The sequence below is a fragment of the Plecotus auritus genome (genome assembly GCF_963455305.1).
Source record: "Plecotus auritus genome assembly, chromosome: 3".
NCBI lineage: Eukaryota > Metazoa > Chordata > Mammalia > Chiroptera > Vespertilionidae > Plecotus > Plecotus auritus.
Window position 1 is genome coordinate 2,285,127 of NC_137772.1, and position 26,006 is coordinate 2,311,132.

General features: G+C 61.0%; 1 protein-coding gene across 5 annotated transcripts in view; it reads right to left on the reverse strand.

Moving 5' to 3' along the window:
- MYOM2 (myomesin 2) overlaps positions 1 to 26,006 on the reverse strand; it is a 104,244-nt gene that overhangs the window by 4,112 nt on the left and 74,126 nt on the right. For all 5 annotated transcript variants that reach the window (XM_080662028.1, XM_080662030.1, XM_080662026.1 and 2 more), the window contains 19 exons: positions 25,506 to 25,680; positions 23,943 to 24,064; positions 20,775 to 20,962; positions 20,248 to 20,374; positions 19,948 to 20,126; positions 18,977 to 19,091; positions 16,923 to 17,079; positions 16,733 to 16,839; positions 14,346 to 14,390; positions 13,746 to 13,882; positions 11,023 to 11,167; positions 10,872 to 10,931; positions 9,070 to 9,137; positions 7,959 to 8,072; positions 7,437 to 7,524; positions 6,869 to 6,907; positions 4,852 to 4,957; positions 1,130 to 1,293; positions 881 to 917 (listed from right to left, as the gene is read on the reverse strand). In XM_080662028.1, the coding sequence (XP_080518154.1) occupies positions 881 to 917; positions 1,130 to 1,293; positions 4,852 to 4,957; positions 6,869 to 6,907; positions 7,437 to 7,524; positions 7,959 to 8,072; positions 9,070 to 9,137; positions 10,872 to 10,931; positions 11,023 to 11,167; positions 13,746 to 13,882; positions 14,346 to 14,390; positions 16,733 to 16,839; positions 16,923 to 17,079; positions 18,977 to 19,091; positions 19,948 to 20,126; positions 20,248 to 20,374; positions 20,775 to 20,962; positions 23,943 to 24,064; positions 25,506 to 25,680 (2,173 nt within the window). The remainder of the gene's footprint in view (positions 1 to 880; positions 918 to 1,129; positions 1,294 to 4,851; positions 4,958 to 6,868; positions 6,908 to 7,436; positions 7,525 to 7,958; positions 8,073 to 9,069; positions 9,138 to 10,871; positions 10,932 to 11,022; positions 11,168 to 13,745; positions 13,883 to 14,345; positions 14,391 to 16,732; positions 16,840 to 16,922; positions 17,080 to 18,976; positions 19,092 to 19,947; positions 20,127 to 20,247; positions 20,375 to 20,774; positions 20,963 to 23,942; positions 24,065 to 25,505; positions 25,681 to 26,006) is intronic.

Genomic DNA, 26,006 nt, shown 5'->3' on the forward strand with positions numbered 1-26,006 from the left:
CGCACCCACACACATCCCACAGGGGAGGGGTCGGCTGGGGAGCAGGGGGGTGGGGGACGCCTGCTACGGGGGAGGGGTCGGCTGGGGAGCAGGGGGGTGGGGGTCGCCTGCTTTCTCTCGGGAGGACACGCCTTTCCCGATGCCCCGCTGCCCTTTCGAGAGGGGGACACCCCGTCTTTCAGCTGCTGAGATGCACAGTTTACATTCAGACTCAGAGTCACAGAAATTTCTTTTCTCGATGAATTCCTAGGTTGCACTGGCGCATTTTAGAGCTTTGGGAAGATGCTGGTTTCTCACTGTTCCTGGTCACCCATCCATCCATGAACAGATATTCACGGAATGACCTGGTGCTGGCCAATGGCTGTTGTGTGGGGGATGCTCTAAAATTCATACACACTTAGGAATCTGAAGTTACTGCCCAGCTGGCGTAGCTCAGTGGTTGAGCGTTGACCCATGAACCAGGAGGTCCCGGGTTCGACTCCCCGTCAGAGCACAGGCCCGGGTTGCAGGCTCCATCCCCAGTAGGGGGTATGCAGGAAGCAGCCGATCCATGATTCTCTCTCATCATTGTTGTTTCTCTCTCTCTCTCCATTTACCTTCCTTTCTGAAATCAGTAAAAATATATTTAAAAAAAAGAAATTCATCACTTTACTCATTGAAACCACACAGGGTTCCCACAACTCCAGGCTGCCAGACACGTTCACGTGTGGAAGCGCGCCTGCCGTCCGCACAGAGCGGCTCAAACTGCCCCTCGCACCCCAGCGCCCGGGGATGGACAGGCCTCGGGTCCCCGGGGCGCCCAGCGAGGTCCCTCGGCCAAAATAACCGCGAGGCCCCGGAGCCCTGGACGGCGGCGTCCTAACCCGCGCGCGAGCCTTACTTGAGCTGCTGGAACTCCGCCAGGGCGTCGTCGAAGGCTGCAAGGAAACACGTCCGCGTCACGAACGGCTCCCCGGCCCGCGTGCCCGCGCCGCCCCTGCCCGAGGAACACCGCCCGGCGGCACGCGAAGGGGCCGCTGATTCAGAAACCGAGTCCCCCGGTGGAAATCACCGCGCCAGAGGGCCTCCCTGCCCGCATGCCACACGCATGTCCACTCGCCAGGCCCGAGCTGCCGGGGAGGACGCTGACCTTGGCCCGACAGCTCGAGCGAGCGCTGGTGGTTGTCGGTGCCGTCGGCGATCTCGAAGGTGTACTTCCCTTTGTCCTTCTCCGTGGGCTCGGAGATCTGCAGCCAGGCCATCTCCTCGCTGCCGCCCACCCGCAGGTGCTCGCTGGACGCGATCTTAGCGTCTCTTGGACAAGGAAAGGCAACGGGACGTGTGTGAATCCCCATCTCCGTCACACGCAAGTCCCCGAGGGGCAGCGGCCGGCGTGGGCCGAAGCCATGTCTGACTGGCCAGTGCCTCTGTCGGGACGGGCTCTTCGGGGTGTTAGTAATTTATTCTCTACACCCGGCGCTCAGACCCAAAAACCTTCTGAGATTAAACACAGTTTTTAAAGATGGATTGCTATGGGCCATAACATAACGGACTCTAAAATGCTCTATGCAGCCCGGCCAGCGTGGCTCCGGGGTTGAGCATCGACCTAGGAACCGGGAGGTCACAGTTCCATTCCCGGTCAGGACACACGCCCGGGTTGCGGGCTCGATCCCCAGTGGGGGGCGTGCAGGAGGCAGCTGGTCGATGATCCTCTCTCATCATGGATGTTTCTCTCTTTCCCTCTCCCTTCTTCTCTGAAATCAATAAGAATATATCTTTAAAAAAGGACTCGATGCAGTATGGCATTTTTTCCTCAAAAAACTTTTTTTAATTACATGTGATCTAGCAATTGCATTTCTGGATCTAAACCCAGAGCGGGTGACAGCAGGGCCACGGCACCAGGTGAGCGGCCGGCCGGTGACACAACGCCGGTGCCGGACGGACAAGCCAAACCCGGTGGAATGTCCTCCAGCCTTACGAAGGGCAGATCCCAGCCCCGGCCGGCGCTCTCGGCCGTTAGTGTCGGCCCACACGGAGGGGTGGCAGGTGCGACTCCCAGTCAAGGGCACGTCCCGGGCTGCGGGCTGGCCCCCTGACCCCGGAGGGACGCATGCAGGAGGCAACCAGTCGATCCTCTCCCCTCCCCCTCCCCCTCCCTCTCCCCTCCCCCCTCCCTCTCCCCCTCCCTCTCTTTCTTCCTCTCCCTCTCCCTCTCCCCCTCCCTCTCCCTCTCCCTCTCCCTCTCCCTCTCCCCCTCCTCTCCCCCTCCCTCTCCTTCTTCCTCTCCCCCTCCCTCTCCTTCTTCCTCTCCCCCTCCCTCTCCTTCTTCCTCTCCCTCTCCCTCTCTCCCTCCCTCTCTCCCTCTCCCTCCCCCTCCCTCCTCCTCCCACTCTCCTCTCCCTCCTCCTCTCCCTCCCCCTCCCTCTCCCCCTCCCTCCTCCTCCCCCCTCCCCTCTCCCTCTCCCTCCCCCTCTCCCTCCCCGTCTCCCTCTCCCTCTCCGTCTCCCTCTCCCTCTCTCTCCCTCTCCCTCTCCTTCTCCCCCTCCTCCTCCCCCTCTCCCTCTCCCTCCTCCTCTCCCTCCCCCTCCCTCTCCCCCTCCCTCCTCCTCCCCCTCTCCCTCCTCCTCTCCCTCCCCCTCCCTCTCCACCTCCCTCCTCCTCCCCCTCTCCCCTCTCCCTCTCCCTCCCCGTCTCCCTCTCCCTCTCTCTCCCTCTCCCTCTCCCTCTCCCCCTCCTCCTCCCCCTCTCCCTCTCCCTCCTCCTCTCCCTCCCCCTCCCTCTCCCCCTCCTCCTCCTCCACCTCTCCCTCTCCCTCCCCCTCTCCCTCTCCCCCCCCTCTCCTTCTTCCTCTCCTTTCCCCTCCCTCTCCCCTTCCCTCTCCCTCTCCCTCTCCCTCTCCTTCTTCCTCTCCCTCTCCCCCTCCCTCTCCTTCTTCCTCTCCTCTCCCTCTCCTTCTTCCTCTCCCCCTCCCCCTCCTTCTCCTTCTTCCTCTCCCTTTCCCCTCCCTCTCCCCTTCCCTCTCCTTCTTCCTCTCCCTTTCCCCTCCCTCTCCCCTTCCCTCTCCTTCTCTCCCTCTCCCTCTCCTCTCTTCTTCCTCTCCCTCTCCCTCTCCCTCTCCCCCTCCCTCTCCTTCTTCCTCTCCCTCTCCCCTCCCTCTCCCCCTCCCTCTCCTTCTTCCTCTCCCTCTCCCCTCCCTCTCCCCCTCCCTCTCCTTCTCCCTCTCCCTCTCCCCTCCCTCTCCCCCTCCCTCTCCTTCTTCCTCTCCCTCTCCCCTCCCTCTCCCCCTCCCTCTCCTTCTTCCTCTCCCTCTCCCCTCCCTCTCCCCCTCCCTCTCCTTCTTCCTCTCCCTCTCCCCTCCCTCTCCCCCTCCCTCTCCTTCTTCCTCTCCTCTCCCTCTCCCCCCTCCCTCTCCTTCTTCCTCTCCCTCTCCCCCTCCCTCTCCCTCTCCCCCTCCCCCTCCCTCTCCCCCTCCCTCTCCTTCCTCTCCCCCTCCTCTCCCTCTCCCTCTCCCTCCCCCTCCCCCTCCCCCTCCCTCTCCCTCTCCCTTCTTCCCTTTCACTCTCTCTGCAGAGCAGTGGGGGAAATACCCTCAGGTGAGGATTAACAACAAAAAGACCCTGCCTCCAGCACATTCCCAAAGGAGCCCCCTCGGGCTGGGGCCCATGCCGACCCCAGTCTGAGTCCCTCGCCGTGAAAAGCCCGGATGCCCCGAGACACCAGCACACCTCCCCGTCCACGTGCCCAGCGTCCCATGGGGGACAACGGGCCCGGCGTCCGATCTCCACAGGAGCGGCCCAGAGCCCCGGTCCTCCCAGCAGGGCCCCGCGCTGCCCCCTCATCCGCCCACAGGAGTGATGGCCTCCACGCGGGTACGCGCAGCCACAGCGTTTGCTGGGAAAGGTCAGGAGGGACACGGCCCATCCAAAGGCGGGAGGAGGCCCGGCCGGCGTGGCGCCGTGGCTGAGCACTGACCTAGAACCAGGAGGTCACGGTTCAATTCCCGGTCAGAGCACACGCCCGGGTTGTGGGCTTAATCTCCGTCGTGCAGGAGGCAGCCGATCCATGATTGTCTCTCATCATTGATGTTTCCATCTCCCTCTCCCTTTCCCTCTGAGATCAGTAAAAATGTCTTGAAAATAAAATTACATAAAGACACGAGGAGGCACCGGGGCTGGATCCAGGGAGGAGCTGAAGACACTGGCGCGCGGACCCCGCTGACAGCTGAGCTGACAGCGTCGCCATGTCCTCGGGTTAGACCGCTGGGGAGGCGCTTCCCACCTCCTCCCCCAGCAGGTGCCCCTGAGGCCCTGGTGGCCCCGCCCGGGCCTCTCCCGGAGACCTGGAGCTCTGACGAGTGTTGGGGATGAGCTGGGGGTGGCGGGAAAGAGCCGGCCCCCCACGGGCTGGGCGAGTGCTGTCACCATCGTGAACGTCACGAGGGCTTTCCCAGGGGACACCCCACCTGGGGAGGCCTGGGAGTGCCCGGGACAGCAACGCCTGCTCCGCCCACAGGCCTCCCCGGCTGCCCTTCTCCCATCGTAAGCACTGGGCTTCCCGCGGTCCTGCCTCCGCAGTCTGCCTCCGGGAAGGCAGCAGGCGGACATTCTGGGGTGTGGTCCTGGGGCTTATTCTCCCTGGACCAGCTCTCCGCAGAGGGCCCACGCCACGTGGCACCCTGGGAACCACCCCCTGTCCACACCCACAGGGTGAAGGAACTGGCCTCGGACCCAGTCAGGCATTTCTGTACCCGCCTCCTGCCCCCGCCGCGCCCTCCCCACGCCAGGCCTGCCCCTGTTTTCCAGAACTCCGGGGGCTGAGGGCACAGGGCTGCCCCTGGTCCTCGGACGGCCCGTCCACAGCTCTGGGACTTACTTGTGGTACCAGTTCACTCGCATCTCCTCGGTGAAGTATTTCATGAAACACTGCAGTCTGATTCCGTCTGGGGTGCAGAGGATCTTCAGAGGAGAAGCAGACAAGCCTGCAGAGAGAGCGAGAGAGACACTCAGATCTCAAACACAGCCCTGCCACGTGAGAGGGAGCCACGTGATCAGGGGGGAGCCACGTGATCGGGGAGCCACGTGAGAGGGAGCCACGTGATCAGGGGGAGCCACGTGAGAGGGAGCCACGTGATCAGGGGGAGCCACGTGAGCGGGACCACGTCGGGGGGGGACAGCGCTGTAGGCAGGTCCTTGCCCACCAGCGCAGACGCGCTCCCACACCCGTGCATCTGCCTGTCAGCCCCGGATCCTCACGCTTGTCCCCTGCCGCCGTCATTCGTCAAACAAGCACCTGCTACGCCCGAACCATTGGACCAGCCGTGGGCAAACTACGGCCCGCGGGCCGGATCCGGCTGTTCTATCCGGTTCTCTTGCTCTCCCCCTCCGCTCCTTTACTTTGAATTTATATTAGTTCACACAAACACTCCATCCATGCTTTTGTTCCGGCCCTCCGGTCCAGGTTAAGAACCCGTTGTGGCCCTCGAGTCACAAAGTTTGCCCACCCCTGCATTGGACGGACCCCGCTGAACACGGTCAGGAGAGAACGGTGCCCGCCCCTTAGCAGCTCGGCGTTGAACAGGAGGGGAAGCGTGTGGACTGCGCTGGGACATGGGAAGTGCTGTGTTCACTGATCCGGGTCCCAAGCCAGCAGGACATCCGCCAGCGGGGCCAGACCCCAGGAGCCCGAGCCCCAGAGCGTGGCCGACCAGGCGCGGTGGCCAGGAGGCCCGCTCTCCTTCCGGTTTTGACGTCAGCGGCACCGGTACGGGGCCTTCACCCTGAGGCCATGGGGCACTTGTACTCTTTCTAACCAACGTTTCACCAGACAGACCACCGTCCACGCCGCCCACGGAAGGAAGTCCGTCCCCATTCTGGTGCCAAGGCACCCGCTCCATCAGCCGGCTTCTGCGCTCTCGGGCTAGACCAGGGGTGGGCAAACTTTTTGACTCGAGGGCCACAATGGGTTCTTAAACTGGACTGGAGGGCCGGAACAAAAGCATGGATGGAGTGTTTGTGTGAACTAATATAAATTCAAAGTAAAGGAGCGGAGGGGGAGAGCAAGAGAACCGGATAGAACAGCCGGATCCGGCCCGCGGGCCGTAGTTTGCCCACGGCTGGGTTAGACATTCCCGAGTCCCACCCACACTCAGGATCTAGGCGTGTCGTGTGAGCCTGGCCCCTTAGGGAGCGGCCCCTTTGGAGAACCCTGTACATCGGAGTAGCTGCCGAGGTGAAGGACGGGGGGAGTGACAGCGTCAGGAGCGCCTGCGGCGATGAGGAGAGAATCCTACGTGAGTTACAGGCATCGGGAGCGTCCGAGGGGCCCGGCGGTCAGGTGGCCCTCGGCTGGCTGGGAACTCACTGGGTGACGGAGAGCTCACGGCCCCGTCCCCAGGGATGTGGCCTATCGCCGGGACACTCGCGTGGTCTCTCCTAAGATTCTGCGAAGTCCGTGGGCCCATTGGGATGGGGGCACGGGGTGTAATACAGACCCCATAACAGAACACACACCTGCATGCGCACATCGATCAGTACCTCCCCAATCCATTTAACCAAAAGGGAAGAAAACAACCATTAAAACCAGTGGGGTCCCCCATCCGGCCTGCCAGCTCTGGTTAAGGGGGCGCCTCCTGCTGCGTGGCCCCTCGGTCCACCCTCTCCATCTCAGCTCACACGGAAAGCACAGAGACGCGGCGGCACCCACCCTCGCGGGGAGTGTGGGGCGGGAGCACGGCTCCTAAAACAAACTCTAAACGCAACGCCGAGAAGCCCTCGGACGCCGCCCGCTGGCTGCGCTGCCACTGCGCCGGGGCCTCTACAGGGCGGGCAGGCGCCTGGGTCCCCCCCCCGCACCCTGACAGTGACCCCAACGCGAGACGGCACTGACTTACCGCAGACCCTGCTCATCGCCAAGATCATGTCCTCGTACACTGCCGGAGAGAGCAGACACACGGTTACCACACGTCATCGTATGGGAGCGGCCTTCTCACGGGTCATTAAGTTGACACGGGACATGGTCCCGTGCGTTTGAAAAGTGAAACACTGAAGAGGCGATGTGTATCCACGAATGCTGGTGCGGGGTAGACCCCCCCGCCCGATCCCCGTCGTAAACAAGGAACAAGGACGTCTCGCCCCCCCCCCCCCCCCCCCCCGCTACGTCCCGCCGTGACGGAATCGCCTCCCCGCAGATCCCGTCCCGGGCCGCGCCAGACCTGGGATGAGACTCGCTGTCTGATGAGGGACGACGGTGACACTGCGGCCACCCACAGGACGACCACGCGTGACTCCGAACGCGGCACCCGCCCCACGCGCAGCGGAAGGACAAACCCAGTTTCTTCCGCGGCTGCTGCTAAGACGCGGTGCGAGCTACAGCCCGGGACGCGGGCCAGGGGGCCCGGGCACGCCTCACCCCGGAGGTAGACGGATTTCTCGTCGGCGGGACAGACAGGCTCCCTGTACCTTTGCCGGCTATCTCCAGGGTGGACACGTCCTGGCCTCTGTCGTCCTTCAAGGTCGCCTTATATTCCCCGTGGTCCTTCTTGGACAACTACGAGTGAAGCACACCCAGGTGTAGGCGAGACGCACGTCACCGTGTAACACGGGACACCGGCTGCCCGGCCGGCGGCTCAGGGGCTGAGCGTCGACCTGTGAACCGGGAGGTCGCAGTTCGATTCCTGGTCAGGGCACAGGCCCGGGTTGCGGGCTCGCTCCCCAGTGCGGGACGGGGCGGGGAGAGGAAGAGGCGGCCGATCGAGGATGCTCTCTCATCATGGATGTTTCTCTCTCTCTCTCCCCCACTCCCCTCCTCTGTGAAATCAATAAAAACGTATTTTAAAAATAAAATGAAACGGAATCCCAGCTGACAGGTTTCCTTTGCAAACCACGGAAAGCCGGCTGCAACCCGGAGACCAGGCAGGGCCTGCCGGCCCCCCGAGAGCCCCTTCTGACCCTCCCGGCGGCTCCGGACAGGGGCCCCCGCACCTTGGGGAGCAGCAGCTCGCAGACGCCCCGCTCCAGGTCCGGCGGGCTCTCCGTCTCGTACAGGGCGTCGTCCTTCAGCCACCGGAACACCGTCTCCTTCTTGGTGTTGGCGACCTGGGACACAGAGCCTGGGTTCAGGTGTGAGCCCTCGGCTCGTGGGGCAGGAGGCTCTGTGGTCCCCGCACCGGCCTCCACAGGACTCCGTGCCCATCAGACACTCGACGGAGGCCGGCGGAAGCTCAGCCCTGCCCGGCTGTGTGCCCGCGGTCAGAGCATCGGCCCGTGGCCCCGAAGGTCAGGGTTCACTTCCCAGTCAAGGGCATGTACCTGGTCCGGGTGCGTGCAGGAGGCAACAGTGGACGTGTGCCTCTCTCACATGGACGTTTCTCTCCCTCTCTCTCTCCCCTCCCGCCCTCCCCGGTCCCCTCTCTCTAAAATCAAGGGAAAACGCCTCTAGGGAGGAAAGGCCGCGGGTCCGAATAGTGCAGGGGTGGGCAAACTTTTGGACTCGAGGGCCACCATGGGTTCTTAAACTGGACCGGAGGGCCGGAACGAAAGCATGGATGGAGTGTTTGTGTGAACTAATATAAATTCAAAGTAAAGGAGCGGAGGGGAGAGCAAGAGAACCAGATAGAACAGCCGGATCCGGCCCGCGGGCCGTAGTTTGCCCATGGCTGGAATAGTGGCAAACGCATCTCTGAGGCCCGGCTTCTGAAGCGGACGCCCTCGCCCTGCCCGGGAAGGGCCCTGCTCGAGCCCCTGGAGGAGACGGGCCTGCGGCGACCACGATGTCGGTGATGGGGCCGAGCCGTGCGCAGTGCGTGTTAAGTGGGTCACCGCGTGGAACGTTCTCCGAGGTCCAGGACCCTGGCTGCGGCTGCTTCTTGGGCAGTGACATCCCGACGCATCGCCACGGCGGGGAGGCACTTCACCCAGGTCGGCCCCGTGGAGGTGGGTCTCCTTCCCAGGCGACACCGACAGTCCCAGAACTGAAGCGTTCGCGGGACCCAGGGCGTGCCGCCTGCCCCGGCACCACGCTCTCACCCTCCAGCTCCCCGCAGGCCCCTGGCGCCCCCAGAGGGAGAGCCACGCTCCTTCCGGCCCCGCGCACCTTGCACACCAGGCGGACCTCACACTCCTCGGTGACGTCCCAGTGCAGGTACTCGGCAAAGTGCGGGCCTGGGGGGACAGGGTGAGAAGGAATTACATTACACAGTAACACGTGTGTGTGTGTGCACATGTGTGTGCACGTGTGCGCGGACGGGTGTATGTATGCGTGTAAACATGTGTGTGCGTGTGTGTTTCATGTGTGAACATGTGTGGGTGTGTTTATGTGAATGTGTGTGTGCACCTATATGTGTGCAGGTTAATGTGTATGTGTGTTGCATGTGTGTACATATGTGTGTTGTATTATGTGCGTACATGCACACGTGTGTGAGTGTATGTGTGTGATGCATGTGTGTGAACATGTGTGTGTGTGTGTACTTGTGTGCATGTCAGGCAGAAGGAAGCAGCTGCTCAGTATGAACCGGGAAAGCCCGGTTCTAGGCTCTGAAACCGACGTGTGCACGGAACGCTCACTCTCCTGCCACCGTCCCGCCCCCTCTGCTCTTCGGAAAGAAGGCGGAACCCCGCTTCCTTCCCAGGCACCTGCCCGCCTGCGGCCGACGGCCGGGGCGAAACACTTTAAAACGGAGGTGAACGGAGGTGGGAGAAGACGCAGCTTGGCCTAGCCACATCGGACACACAGGATATTCTCAACTCAAACGTGGGTGTATCTGTCTTTTAAAACAGTGCGTTTACTTAAAGGGAACCTAGAAGTAATTCATACCCAATAGCACTGTCATTGGCCCATTCAACACAGACGTGCAAGGCAGACACAGAAAGTATCTACTGAATTCTCCCAGTAAATATATCCCACAAAGATAAAAAGTCCATAATGTAGAAATGGGTAAAATATTTTTTACTATTAAAAATAAAAATAACTAAAAACAACGAACTTAAAAAGGACGTCTTAATGTTATATTTTATAATCCATATTCTAATGTTTTTCAAAAGGCAAGGAATCCCACATAAAATCCCATTAAAAAAGTAAGCCCTGCCCTGGCTGGTCTGGGTCAGTGGATAGAGCGTCAGCCAGCGGACTGAAGGGTCTCGGGTTCGATTCTGGTCAAGGGCACATGCCCGGGTTGCAGGCTCGATCCCCGGTGGGGGGCGTGCACGAGGCAGCCGATCAATGACTCCCTCTCATCATGGATGTTTCTCTCTCTCTCTCCCTCTCCCTTCCTCTCTGAAATCGATAAAATATATTTTAAAAAAATAAATAAAAAGTAAGCCCTTGCGTTAATTTTCAGACTCTAAAATTTATCCATTTTACTTTGTATCTAGTGAGCATGCATGTTTAAAAACAATACATTTAACAGGGACTGTGTGCAGTTCAAACATGTAAAAGTTAAAACATTCCCCTGTTTTTAAGTAAAACACCAAGTTCCTGGGAAAAGGGCGAAGGACAGAAAAGGCCCCAAGTGTCTAGAGCCGAGACGTCCGAGCCCTGGCCACCGAGACCGCATCGGGCCACTGGGCCTCGTGGCATTGGCCTAACTCAGTGGTCGGCAAACTGCGGCTCGTGAGCCACATGCGGCTCGCGAGCCGGTTTGCCCCTCTGTTGACGGATGAGTTTGCCGACCACTGGAATAGGGGCTTAATCACAAGGAACAGCAACAGCCTGTAATTACTGGAATCGAGAGTCTAGGTCAGTGGTCGGCAAACTCATCCGTCAACAGAGCGGCAAACCGCGGCTAGCAAGCCGCATGTGGCTCGCGAGCCGCAGTTTGCCGACCACTGGCCTAACCAAACACTCAAACCCTAACCCCGGGTTTCGTGCTACCCGTGGGCGAGCAGGCCGACGCCTACCTTGTTTCCTGAGAAATTCTTTCCGCTGAAACTCAGCCTCGTCCAGGACAGCCTTGAACGCTACATCAACAGGAAGGGGAGGACATGAAATGCGTTTTCCCGCCAACGGAACGGGCTCTGAATGCCCTCGCGGGCGCGCGCGGCGGCCTACCGTCTCCGATGAGGACCAGGGACGACTGGCTCTTGGCCTTCCCGTCGTGGATCTGCACCGTGTAGGTGCCCTCGTTCTCCGCGGTGAACTGGTCCATCACCATCTCGATGATGCCCGTCGACTTGTCGCACTTGATTTTGTGCGTCTGGAAGCCACAGAGGAAACAGAATCCCCAGTGAGACTCCCGTCCCGAACTCAGCTCACACCTCGGGATCGGACACACGAAAGCACAGTGAAATGGATCCTCTAAACCCACTGGCGAACCAGACATCAAATACCGGACACAAATGTGCACTCGGGGGAACCCCCAGGCCTGTGTGTATGGGGGAGGGGCGGCCAGCAGACACACACACCCCAGACACGCACCAAACCTGAGACCATTGAACGCGTGGGGTAAAGAACACAGACGCACATGCAGCCACCACACAGCCACCCGCACAGCCACGTCCTCCTCTCCCGGGCCCCTGAGCCACGGCTTCCGAGCGGGCGTCCACCTGGGCAAGAAGCCTCTGGGAGGGACAGAGATCTTTCTGGAAGAGGCAGGAGGAAGGCGTGTGCGTTTCCCACACCTACGCTTCCCGCACTCCCCGCAAACTCATTCGCGTGACGTTGGGCTCCCGCCAGCCTCTGCCCAGGCCCGGAGCTGCTCTCGGGAGGTGTGAGGAGGGAGGGGGGCTCTAGGGGAGGGGTCCCGGCACAGGGCCTCTCGCTCCTCAGCGACCCCGCAGCCACGTGTGGGTCCGAGGCGTAACGAGGCTCCGCCCTCGCCCCCAGGCAGGGGAAGCCCCACGAGGCTAAGGTGCGTCACGGGCCTTTATGCGGCTCCCACAGCACAGTCGCCCGAAGTGGCTAAGGACGTGGACTAGCACAGCCACGTGCCCGGGCCGGCAGGCGGCAGGGACCGCGGCGTTTGGGGCAAGCGCTCGGCAGCAGCCGGGAAACTCAAATCGAAGGAGGTTCTGCAGGGAACGCGCAATTCCACCCATTTCCACCCAATTCCACCCGTTCACGGCGAGACCTCTGCCCGAGGAGACCGCACGTGCCCTGGCCCCGCTGGTGCTGCGCGGTCGGCCTCCCTGCCCGGGAGGAAGGTGAGCCGGGCCCGCTGCGCACGAGCGTTAAGGGGTCTGGGTCGCGTGGGGTGGGGCACATGATCTCTGTCCACCAGGGTTCTGCCCGACACCGTTCGTCTAAGCTCCGAAATGGACAGGAACGGGAGCCGGGTCAGAGGAGCAGCGGGGCTGCCACCGAGTGACCGAAGCCACCCCACGCGCTCCGTGGATGTCTGTGCACAGGACACGTGGACGTGGTGTCTGGGGCTCAGCGGGGAGTGCAGGCCGCCAGGGACCCAGAACACGGGGCGTGGTGAAACAGGGCAGAGGAGGAAGGACGGGGTTCCAGGGACCCCACGCTCACCACTGGACAGCAACAGTCCCGCCCACCAGGCTGGCCTTCGCGGGGCCCGGGTGCCAGGGTTAGAGGAGCGGAAGCCCGTCCGTGCTCCGCGGCCGCTCCACGCTCTGCCCCGCGCTGCGGGAGAGCCACCGGGACCCGGGGAGGGGCAGAGAGCCTCCGTGGACGCTCTCCACGGCCACAGCCGGCATCAACGCCCTGGGCCACCGCGGCACCACCCGCAACCCGAACCTGCTCACAAAACCGAGCTGGTCCTCTCCGAACAGAACAGACGGCCACGTGCAGTTCCCACAGGCCTGCACCAAGACCAGATCTCCTGTCTAACCCAGACCTGCCCTCCCCCCACGCGAGAGCCAAGCCTCTCGTTCATCCTGCCAGCCTTCCACACCCCGACTTCCACAGGCCACACGGGGCGCAGACACACACAAGGGCACCTGAGCCAGGGACTCACCAAAGCAAAGCTGGCCACTGGGGAGCCAGGGCACGTGCGTGTGCGCACACACAGGCACAACCACACACACACACACTCAAACACACACGTACACACACTCACACATATTCACACTGACACACACTCACACACATGTACGCACCAACATACATTCACACGTACACACACATACACATTCACACACAGGCACACACTACATGCACTTGCACATACACACAGAAAAAAGCATGTGCACACACGCACACATACACACACTCGTGTACACACATGTGTGCATGCACACTTACATATGCACACTCACACACATGCAGGCACAATCAGGCACACACTCGCACGCACGTGCACATATGCACATGTACACACACTCGCACATGCTCACACATATACACATACACCTGTGTGTGCACACTCACATATACACTCACACATGTTCACTCATATATGCATACACCTGTGTGTGCACACTCACATATACACTCACACATGTTCACGCATATATGCATACACCTGTGCGTGCACACTCACATACACTCACATACACACTCACACACATGAATGCACAATCAGGCACACACACGCGTGTGCACATATGCACACATACACACTCACACATGTTCACACATGTATGCATACACCTGTGTGTGCATACTCACATACACTCACATATACACTCACACATGTTCACACATATACGCATACACCTGTGTGTGCACACTCACATACACACTCACATATACACTCACACATGTTCACACATATACGCATACACCTGTGTGTGCACACTCACATACACTCACACATACACACACACACACACACACACGTAGGCACCCATGCGCACACTCACACACGCACTCACCGGGCTGTCGGAGACTTCCCGGTCGTTGATCACGAACCGGAAGCTGGCGTCGGGGGACAGCTGCTCGGCCTGCAGCCAGAAGCGGACCTGGCCGTGCTCGAAGACCTCGTAGGCCAGCTCGGACTTGAGCGGGACGGCTGCGGGGAGGGGCCGTCAGGGCGCGCCCGCGAGGGGAGCGCTCACAAAGGAGGTCCTGCTGCTGGAGACTCCCCAGCAGTGAGCCCCCGGGGTGAAGGGGACTGTGAACCCAGAAACAAAAGGCCCCGCTCCAAGCGGCCCACCTTCGGACCCTGCGGGCGGGCATGTGTGCCGGCGGCCTTCTCGGGGGTCCCCTGACCCCGAGGGTGCACTCTCTGCGTCCCGTGGGATTCAGCAACCGAGGCTCCCCTCGGCCCGGCAGCCACCCTGAACCCCAAATTCAAAACTCTCGCAATGCCACGAACGTTTCTACGAGCGACAGTCAAAGTGGCATTGGCTTTAAGAGAGCAGGTGGCCAGCCTGTGGGCTGAGCGGAAAGGGGCCCCTCCCACCCAAAGCCGGACACCCCGCCCCGCCCCGCCCCGCCCCGCCCCGCGCAGCCGCTGCCCCCGGCTCACTTACTGGGATTTTTTATCTCGTTGCTCAGCGCCATCAAACGTTCGAGCTCTGCAAGGAAGAGAAACGTGCCCGTGGGCGTGGACTCCAGTGCACACGTGTGCACGCGGCTAGGAGGCTGCCAGCGGCAGAGCCACCTCATTTAACGGAGGACCGAAGGGATCCCCGCGGAGGGAAAGGAGGCGGCGCTGTCCCAGGAGTCAGCGCCCACTTCCTATGGCCCGCTCAGACCCGCGAGGGCCCAGGTCGGGGGTGGGGCACGTGGGGCCGGGCGTGGGCAGGGCGTGTGGGCGGGGCCGGGGTGGGCAGGGCATGCGGGCGGGGCCAGGCGTGGGCAGGTGTATGGGTGGGGCGTGTGGTGCAAGGCATGTGGGCGGGGCCAGGTGTGGGCGGGATGTGTGGGCGGGGCCAGACTGGCTGTGGCATGTGGGTGGGGCATGGGGTGCAGGGGCGTGGGGTGGGGCATGGGGTGCAGGGGCGTGGGGTGGGGCCCGGGTAGGGTCCCAGCAGAGAGGTCTGCTCCCAGGTCTGCTAATTCCACAGGAACTCTGCCCTGGGGTTGGCCTGGCTGCCAAGGGGCTGGTGGTGGCGGCTGCCGCCCCCCTTCTGAGCGCCCTCAGCGTCTCTGGCCCCAGAGTCCCACCGAGGGTGTCACCACGAGGATGCCCTCCCTCTGGCAGAGCGCATTGCTCCTGAGAGGCCCCCGAGAGGCCGGGGCAAGTCCCAAAGACAGAAGGTCCCAGCGCCCTCGCGCCTCCCTGCCCCTTCCTCCCGTGCTCCCTGCCGTCCCTCTAACTGGGATTTAGAGGGAGATCTGGCCACAAAGGCGCGTGTGAGCACGTGTGTCTGCCCTGAGCGCTGAAGCCAGGCTGTTCCTGACGGAGGTGAGCAGCCTGGGGCTGGTCTGGTCCGGCTGGACCCCCGCCCCCCCCATCAGGGCTCAGGAGGGACGGCCACAGACAAGGAGCTGAGCCTGCCCCCGCTGTCGCCTGACGTCTATCTACCGTCCGTGCTCACTATCAAGGATGCGCTAGCCCTAGCCAGTCTGGCTCAGTGGATAGAGCGTCGGCCTGCGGACTAAAGGGTCCCGGGTTCGATTCCGGTCAAGGGCACATGCCCGGGTTGCGGGCTCAGTCCCCAGTGGGGGGCATGCAGGAGGCAGCCGATCAGTGATTCTCTCTCATCATGGATGTTTCTATCTCTCTCTTCCTTTCCTCTCTGAAATCAATAAAAACATATTTTTAAAAAAGGATGTGATAAATCATCCCTGGCAACGAGCTGAAGTTCAGGCTCAGACGTCACCGGTCACCTCTGAAACGGCGCAGAGGGGCGCTTTCCAGAACTTTTTCAGGATGTTTGGGGGTATTTGAAGACCACTGCGTTGGGGTCAGAAGAGGCAGCTTGGAGAGCAGGATCCAGGGCCGGCTCACAGTGCACCCCGGAAAGCAGACAGGGGGTCCCCCTTACCCTGCTGAGTCCTGTGAAATTTGCAGGAGCCGCCCGACTTCCCTGCAGGTGCCCGCGGCCACCAGAATGCAGCCTCCCGCCCCAGACACTGGCCTGCCCCTCACCCGCCCCCCCTCCGCCCCGCAGCCGTCCTGGGTCAGGCCTCCTGAGGACCAGCTCCCAGCACGGCCAGCCAAGATGCAGCTGCTGAGGGGCCTGCTGCTCCACCGAAGGCGGCCAGAGGGCGGGCATCGCAGCCCAGGCCTGGGCCTCAGAGCTGTGGAGACGCGAGGGTCCTGCCCACGGCTGCCCGTCCGCCCGCCCGCCTCCCTGACGGTTCTCGGACAGAAACGGTCCCCTGCCCGGCAGGCCTGGCTCAGTGGTGGAAGCACCGACCTACGACCCAGGAGGTCACGGTTCGATTCCCGGTCAGAACACAGGTGGGCTCATGCCCAGTGGGGGGCGTGCAGGAGGCAGCCGATCCATGATTCTCTCTCATCACTGATTCTCTATCTTCCTCTCCCTCCCTCTCCCTGAAATCAATAAAAACGTGTTGTTGTTTTTTAAAGGGCCGGTACGGCTGGCCCTCCCCTGAAGAACAGGCAGGTGAGGGTCGGACAGGTGAGTGAGCCCAGGCAGAGCGCGAATCCGCCTCTGAGCTCGGCCGGCGACCCACGGAAGCCACTGCCTCTCCCGGGTCACGGTGAACGGAGGGACGGTCCTCTCTCCCGGGCGTCTCCTCCCTGTGAGGGAGGGAGGGATCCGCTCCGGCCATTCGAGGCTTTCACACACAGGAGACGTGCACAGTGTGTTTTCTCCTTCCCCCGTTACTGGACAGTGGGCGGAAAGAGGGGGGCCCCCACAAACACCCCCTTTTCCCAAGGAAACAAGCCTTTGGGGCCTCAGAGCCCGCCTTCGAAAGAGCCCCCTGACCCCGCCCACCTTACCTGCTTCATCCAGCACGAAGCTGGACGACACCCCGTCTGTGTCGCTCACGGACACCGAGTAGGTCCCCAGGTCGCCCTTCTCGGGGTTCTTGAAGAACAGCTTGGAGCTGCGGGCAAGCAGACGGGCGTCAGGGTTCCCGCCCGTCCCGTGTCCGAGGGACCGCGGCCGCCACCGGCCAGTGCGACTTACTGGCCCCCGACGGTCTCCACCCGGAACCTCTCCTCGTCGGCGACCTCCTCGTAGGCCTTGCACCAGGTGAACTGGGAGGCGTCCGTCACCTCAGGGCAGTCGAAGCTCAGGTAGATGTCGCCCTGCTCGTCCACCCCGGCGCTGACCTCCTTCGTGCCTGCGGGGCACGGACCGAGGTGACCACGCGGGACGGAGGGACACGCTGTCCTGTGGGCCTTCTCTCAGAGAGGGCCCGACCCGGGGGCCCGACACCGACGGGGAATCGTCGGCTTTGCTCCCCGTCCACCTAGGACGTGACGGCCGGGAAGACCCGACCGCTCCAGCCATACAGGGATGGGGGGCCGCACACAAATGGGGGGCCGCACACAGACGGGGGGCCTCATAGGAATGGGGGGCCACACACGGACTGCGGGCCACACATGGACTGTGGGCTGCACACGGACGGGGGCGGAAAGGGGGGGCTTTGCGGTTTGTTCTAAGTCACCACATCCCTGCACTCAGGACAGCTGGGTAACCTTGGGGGCTGTCACTCCCGGCCCCGAAGATCCTTATCTCTCAGGTCAACCCCTGGCCGCTCCCGGGGCCCAGGCGGCCACGGCCACACCAGGGATTTCCCCCACCCCACCCCCCGTTCCCCTGCTCCCTCGGCCCAGCCTTTTTGAGGGGAAAGGAGGCTTTTTTGTCACTTTCTGACCGAGGTGGACACCTGGCCCCCCTCTTCCGGGCCGGGGAGCACCGCCTCCGAGGACTAGGATGGAGGAGACGCCCTGCCTGTGGGTGAGGGGCTGAAGCCAGGCACAGAGGCTGCCGGTCGGGGAGACGGGGCGACGGGGAGGCACAGAGCCGGGACGAATCCCACACAGCCGGTGCCCAGGGAAAGGAGGACGAGGGACCCTGCCCTTCCAGCCGGCTCCACCCCTCCGCAGCTCGGACGCCTCCACCGCACCCCGCGAGCCCCCGTCACCCCCAGAAGTAGGCCCTGGCCCTGGCCGGGTGTTCAGTGGTTAGACCCCTGGCCCTCAGACCGAAGGGCCTCAGGTTCTACTTCCAGTCAAAGGCACGGGCCTCGGGTGCAGGTGCAATCCCCGGCCCCATGTGGGTCGCCAGCGGGAGGCAACCCATCGACGTGTCTCTCTCACATCAGTGTTTCTCTCTCCGTCTCTCCCTCTCCCTCTGAGGCGGTGGTTCTCAACCGTCCTAACGCCGCGACCCTTTAACACAGCTCCTCCTGTGGTGGGGACCCCCATCCATAAAGTCATTTTCGTTGCTACTTCATAACTGTAATTTTGCTACTGTTATGAATCGTAATGGAAATATCTCTGTTTGCCGAAACCGGTTTGGCTCGGTGGATAGAGCGTCGGCCTGCGGACCGAAGGGTTCCAGGTTCGATTCCGGCCAAGGGCATGTACCTTGGTTGCAGGCACATCCCCAGTGGGGGATGTGCAGGAGGCAGCTGATCGATGTTTCTCTCTCATCGATGTTTCTGACTATCTATCCCTCTCCCTTCCTCTCTGTAAAAAAATCAATAAAATATATTAAAAAAAAAAAAGAAACATCTTTGTTTTCCGACGGTCTTAGGCGACCCTGCTAGCGGTTCTCCACCTGTGGGTCATGGCATTAAAAAGGTTGAGAACCGCTGCTCTAAAGAAATCTATGAGAAAAATACTCTTGAGTGAGGATTAACAAAATAAATTAAAATTAAAAAATAAAAACAAAGAAGTACGTCCCTGGTCCCCGCCGGGGCCACCTCCTGGCCTCCTTGCTTGCAACCGAAAACCACCAGGGCCGTGTCACTTCCCGCGCAAAATCCGGTGAGATAAGGCCGCCATCAGCGCTCACACTGTTTCAACGTCACCTAAAGGTCCCGCCGACCCCCACCCGGACCCAGCGTGCCCGCGCCTGTCCCAGCGGGAGAGCCCGCGGCCCTGAGAACTTGGTCTACGTCCCCGCCATCCAACAGCTTCCAAACCTGTCACGGCTCGTCCACATTCACGCCGTAACTCGGGGTAACTCGGGGTCCCCTTGCCCGAAGCCTGCCATCCGCCCCAGCTCACCCGGCCTGGCCTCCAGGAGCACCGGCTCCGACGGGTCCGACGGCTTCCCCACGCCGCTGGCGTTCACCGCCCGCACTCGGAAGACGTAGCTTTGACCCTGGTGCAGGTCACACACCTGGAGGTGGCGGGGGAAACGCCATGAGAATAGAGAAATGAAGGGAACTGTTATTTTTCACAATTTGTGGTGAATATGCTTTCTTTTTTTTTTAATATATATATGTTTTTATTTTATTTTTTTTTTACAGAGAGGAAGGGAGAGAGATAGTTAGAAACATCGATGAGAGAGAAACATCGATCAGCCGCCTCCTGCACACCTCCTACTGGGGATGTGCCCGCAACCAAGGTACATGCCCTTGACCGGAATCGAACCTGGGACCTTCCAGTCCGCAGGCTGATGCTCTATCCACTGAGCCAAACCGGTTTCGGCTATGCTTTCTTTTTAAAAAATAAAAAAAGAAATGTGTTCCTGCCTGGCCGGCATGGCTCAGGGGTTGATCATCGACCCAGGAACCAGGAGGTCACGGTTCGATTCCCAGTCAGGGCACAGGCCTGGGCTGCGGGCTCGATCCCCAGTGTGGGGCGTGCAGGAGGCAGCGATCCATGATTCTCTCTCATCATTGATGTTTCTCCCTCTCCCTTCCTCTCTGACATCAATAAAAACATTTTCTTCAAAAGCCTTTATTAGCAACCTGTGAGCTAAGCACAGTCAGTGCGGGAGCTGGGCGGGGAGAGTGATCAATACCCACGGGCCGTGGGAGGCGTGGACGGCGCCCGCACACAGGCAGGTCTGAGGCCCCCGCTCGCTCAGTGCCGTCCAGCGCCAAGGCCGCGCTCGGGGCAGAAACGAAGCTCGCGCCACGGTCCCCAGGGCCGCGGCGGTGAGGGTCCCCTGGGCACCCACGGTCCGGGCGCTGGCCCGCCGCGGGACCCAGCCCCTGCTCCCAGAGGCCGTGGCGGCGAGGGCACCTCACCTTTAAGTAACGATGAGCCGTGGGTGCCTCGCTGACGGAGGTCCACGCTTCGGAGCCCTCCTCCTGGTACTCCACGAGGTACCCGGACACGGGGCTGCTGCCCGGGTACACGGGCGCCTTCCACAGCAGCACCAGCGAGGTGTCCCTGACCTCGCAGAAGGTCAGGTCGTAGGTGGGACCTGGAGCAGCGGGGGATCCGGTCAGCCCCCCTGCACGCAGGGCGTCCCCTCTCGCTGTCCCCCGGGTGCGAGGCAGGTGCGGGGCGGGGTGGGGGGGGCGGGTCCAGGAGAGCGGCCCTACCCGGCTCCGGCGCCGTCCAGGCCTCGCACTGGAAGAGCTCGCTGGGGTCCGAGGACTGCCCGATGCCCACCAGGTTGGTGGCGGCGATTTTGAACTCATAGGCCGCGCCTTCGGTCAAGCCCTCCACCTGTCAGGGCATGAGAGTCATTCACACGTCGGGGAAAGAGCCTGCCGGCCGGGCTGGGCAGAGCAGCGTGCCCGTGGGTTACAGTGACCACGAGGCGGGGCCGGCCGGCTCTCCTGGCTGCCCCCCATCGCGGCAGGTCAGGCACCTGCCGGGGCCACGCCGGGGCCTGGGCACCGGTCACCGTGGTGTCCCTACCGGCTGTCGGCCACTCACTCACCTGCCTTTCCTCCTCGCGCTGCTTCTCAGAAAGGAAGGAAAACGCCCCGAGACCCTCCCGGCCCCGTGGCCCCCGGAGGCGGGGGGGGGGTGGGGATGTGATCCGGGTTTGTCCCCGCGCTCGGGGCGGCTGAGGGCCCGGCCCCCGCGTGCGCCCCGCAGAGCCCACGAGGCCGACACCCACCGTCAGGAGCCGCTCCGTCACGGGCGCCGCGTTGACCTCGTGCCAGTTCCTGTGCTGGGCCTCCCGCTTGTCCACGAAGTAGCCCAGGACGGGCGCGCCCCCGCTGAACCGCGGCACCTTCCAGCCGAGCGTCATGGAGCGGCCGTCGCAGTTCAGGAGCGTGATCCCGTACGGGTGGGACGGGACGGCTGCGGGGACACGCGCGTCACCACCTGCGCGGCCCTGTCTCCGTCCACCACGCGGCCCACGCGGCAGCCACGCGATGCGGCCCTGGGCGCTGGCCCTCTGCCCTTTCTTGGCGACCTTTTAACCGTCTTTGTTTTTCTCTCTCTTCTCAAAGGAAGCTGGGAAATGCTCTCATAGCCCAGCCAGTGCTCAGTGGAGGCGCGCTGACCTAGGAACCAGGAGGTCAGGGTTCGGGTCCCGGTCAGGGCACATGCCTGGGTAGCGGGCTCGATCCCCAGTATCGGCATGCAGGGGGCAGCGGACCCATGATTGCCTCTCATCAATGGTGTTTCTCTCCCTCCCTCTCCCGTCCTCTCTGAAACCAACAAAATCTATTTAAAATCCTCCCATATGTACTCTGGCTACTTCCCAACGCGCCCCCCTCTATTCGGAAGCTTCCAGGGCGACGATGGCGTCAGAGTGGCCTGGACACGGAAACAGGCGAGGAAAGCCTGGTGGGGCTGGCCCCTTCCACACACCCCCTCCCCCCGGGCTGGGAGCGGGACCCTCTTCTCTCACAGGAGGAGAGGATGTGTCTCTGCTCCCCCTTCACCCCAACTCTGAGTCGCCTACATCCAGGCGCCCTCTGCTACCTGAGACTCAGGTGAGCTGCGAACAAGCTCTTCTCGGCATAGGATAAGATTTTAAATAACTGATTCTCAGCTCGCCAGAATATAGGATGAGAACTTAAATAACTGATTCTCAGCTCGCTGGAATATAGGATGAGAACTTAAATAACTGATTCTCAGCTCGCTGGAATATAGGATGAGAACTTAAATAACTGATTCTCAGCTCGCCGGAATGACTTAAAAAGGGGAGCGAGTGTCTGAAAGTCCCCGCCAAGGAGAACAGAGATTAGAATGATGACCCTGAGACAAAGCGATAATTCAGTTTTGCTGTTATGTTTGCCCACCCACGTGTTATCAGACTTGACATTCTAGAAACACGATCCTCAGAAGAGAAATCTTAATTGCTGAAAATGGTAAAGTGCGTCAGAGACAAAAATAATTAAATAGCGAAGTGTATTTCTCAGAAATGCAAAGGTCCTGCTATGACCCAAACGTGGCTGTGCAGCGGCTTGTCTGAGGACCTCCTGACTGTGCGCAGGCCTGTGCTGAGCTCCGTGGAGCCCACGTGACAGTCACAGAACCTCCTGACTGTGCGCAGGCCTATGCTGAGCTCCGTGGAGCCCACGTGACAGTCACAGAACCTCCTGACTGTGCGTAGGCCTGTGCTGAGCTCCGTGGAGCCCACGTGACAGTCACAGAACCTCCTGACTGTGCGCAGGCCTGTGCTGAGCTCCGTGGAGCCCACGTGACAGTCACAGAACCTCCTGACTGTGTGCAGGCCTGTGCTGAGCTCCGTGGAGCCCACGTGACAGTCACAGAACCTCCTGACTGTGTGCAGGCCTGTGCTGAGCTCCATGGAGCCCACCTGACAGTCACAGAACCTCCTGTGTGCAGGCCTGTGCTGAGCTCCGTGGAACCACATGTGACAGTCACAGAACCTCCTGACGGGGTGCAGGCCTGTGCTGAGCTCCATGGAGCCCACCTGACAGTCACAGAACCTCCTGACTGTGTGCAGGCCTGTGCTGAGCTCCGTGACAGTCACAGAACCTCCTGACTGTGTGCAGGCCTGTGCTGAGCTCCGTGGAGCCCACGTGACAGTCACAGAACCTCCTGACTGTGTGCAGGCCTGTGCTGAGCTCCGTGGAGCCCATGTGGCTGACAGTCACAGAACCTTCTGACTGTGCGCAGGCCTGTGCTGAGCTCCATGGAGCCCACGTGACAGTCACAGAACCTCCTGACTGTGCGCAGGCCTGTGCTGAGCTCCGTGGAGCCCACGTGACAGTCACAGAACCTCCTGACTGTGCGCAGGCCTGTGCTGAGCTCCATGGAGCCCACGTGACAGTCACAGAACCTCCTGACTGTGTGCAGGCCTGTGCTGAGCTCCATGGAGCCCACGTGACAGTCACAGAACCTCCTGACTGTGCGCAGGCCTGTGCTGAGCTCCGTGGAGCCCACGTGACAGTCACAGAACCTCCTGACTGGGTGCAGGCCTGTGCTGAGCTCCGTGGAACCGCATGTGACAGTCATAGAACCTCCTGACTGGGTGCAGGCCTGTGCTGAGCTCCGTGGAGCCCACGTGACAGTCACAGAACCTCCTGACTGGGTGCAGGCCTGTGCTGAGCTCCGTGGAACCGCATGTGACAGTCATAGAACCTCCTGACTGGGTGCAGGCCTGTGCTGAGCTCCGTGGAGCCCACGTGACAGTCACAGAACCTCCTGACTGTGCGCAGGCCTGTGCTGAGCTTCGTGGAGCCCACGTGGCAACAGTCACAGAACCTCCTGACTGTGTGCAGGCCTGTGCTGAGCTCCGTGGAGCCCACGTGGCTGACAGTCACAGAACCTCCTGACTGTGTGCAGGCCTGTGCTGAGCTCCATGGAGCCCACGTGGCTGACAGTCACAGAACGGCAGCTCACACGCCCGCAGTTGCCACCGGTCCTGCAGTCCGGGACGTGATTGGTCAGCTCCATCACAATAACCATGTCCTAAGGTGACCGGAACAAAGCCACGAAGTGACATAAACACCTGAGATCCCCAGGGGCCATTCCCTAAAGTCCCTTACACGGAGGACCGCTCCGAAGGCCGCTGCCTGGCCTCAGCCTCTGGCGGAGGGAGAAACCGGGCCCTCAGCACATACTTCAATGTGGGCACGTGAGCGGGAAGGTCTTTACTTGGCATGTTGTTAGCATGTGGCTAATCAGCACACAGGCATTTCCGAGGCAGGAGCCTGGGTGAGCAGTTCCCGCAGAACCCCACGTTCTCTGGGGGGGCGATTCACACCACCCTTTCTTGGGGACACTGCACATGGCAGCACACGTGTGTGCCGTGCAGAAGCCCACGCCCTGGCGCGGGGACACAGAGCAGCGCGTGACTTACTGAGCGCGGCCTGGACCTTGATGGCGTCCGACTCCTGCGAGTTCTCGCTGGTCCCCACGGCATTCACCGCTTTCACGCGGAAGATGTACTGCTCGCCCGTGGTCAGGCCGTGCACCACGAACCTGGGGAAACGGGGGGCGTGGCTGCGGGCGTGGCCTGTCCCTCCTTCACAGAAACAGGCCATTACGGGGTTTGGGAAGGTTTATTTTCTTTGTTAAGCTAGTGATTCTCTCTCATCATTGATGTTTCTGTCTCTATCTCTCCCTTCCTCTCTCTGAAATCAATAAAAATATATTTAAAATATATATACACTGAGTGGCCAGATTATTATGATCTCTGAACACATAATAATCTGGCCACTCAGAGTGAGTGCGCGTGTGTGTGTGTGTGTGTGTGTGTGTGTGTATGTGTGTGTGTGTGTGTATTAGAGGCCCGGTGCATGAATTCGTGCATGGGTGGGTCCAGCCAGCCTGGCCAGGGGGAGGGGACATGGGTGGTTGGCGGGCCTGCCTGCTGGTCGAACTCCTGGTCGAGGGGACAATTTGCATATTAGCCTTTTATTACATAGGATGTACACTGAGTGGCCGGATTATTATGCGTTCAGAGATCATAATAATCTGGCCACTCAGTGTATATGCATGTGTGTGTGTGTGTGTGTGTGTGTGTGTGTGTGTATATATATTTTTTAAAGACCTCAACATAGGTGCTTTGCCTGTGGTAAGTGCTCAGTAAACGTATAATTTATCATTTAAATTATAATTGATAAAGTGTCATGTATCTTGCGGAGTCTGCAACATTGTAACCATTTATAAAACTCCTCCACCAGAGAACTGTGTAGAGGGTTTTGCTCTGAGACAACCTCCTGTGTTCTAGCCAAGGACAGTGAGTAAAATCTGTTATTCTCCTCAGTTACATCTCATCTTTCCCTAGCCACAGCTTTCCCAAGCATTTTCGCAAAAAAATAAAAAAAAGTTTGAAAAGGAATGACGGCTGAGCCATAATTGGTAACGTGGCCACGGTGGACAGCGTGCCCTGGGGACGCCTCACTCGGACGCCCCCGCCCACTCCGCGCGAAGCAAGGGAGAACCGATGGTGGGAGCGGAGATGGAGGTGCCGGTGCCCCCGCGGGGAGGAGCCGGGCCCCTGGGATTTGTCCCGATTGCTGGCTAGAGAGGAGACGGCCAGTTATGCGAACAGAGCAGTTTTAAACCTTCGGAAAGTTAAAATGGAAAAATAAAGCACCTTTCACATCAGGGTTGCCCTTTTAACCCCCCATTCAAGGCAAATCTTAAATGCTGATGAGGTCGGAGAAGAGAGTGCTGTGACTCTTCCCCTTCAGCACGAGCAGCACCAAGCCAGCTGCCTAGGAACCAGTTCATCGGCCTCAACCCCACACCCCGTGGGAACAAGACAGACGCGGCGTGTACAGCCTTCCCAGAGGCGTGGCTACCGCGGGATACGTTGCCCCTCGGTGCCCTGCGGCTCCCGGTTCAGTTCTGTCTCTTGAACTCTGCCCCCAGGCAGCGGCCTGGGGCCTCGGGAAGGCGGGGAGAGGGGCCACACCTGTTGTAGCTGATGGGCTTGTGGTTACAGGGTTCCCAGGCGTTGGATCCTGCCACGCAGCAGTCCACGTAGTAGCCGAGGAGGTCCTCTTCGTGTTTGGGCCTGTCCCACTCCACCACGACCGACGTCTTTGTGTCCCGAGAGACAAGGACCCGGCCGGGCGCCGAGGGGGTGACTTCGCGGGGGAGACGGATTGGGACACGGTCAGTGACGCTGGAGTTTCAGAAGACACACCACCACCTTCCAGCCCCTCTGTCCAACAGGGAATGGCTGCCCAAGTTCGGGCCTTTAGATGATATTTGGATGAGGAGGAGGAAAAAACGAGGGTGGGTGAACCCTCAGAAGGGCCCTGGGGTGCCTGCCAGGCTTCTCTGTCCTGCTGAGGCCCCCACCTGACCCCACAGAAAGAGGGTACAATCATGAAATCACCCGTCCCCCCACCCGGACGGCGGAGGGATCTTCCAGTGACACTCGCTCTTTGGCTGGGTCGTAACTTCGTTG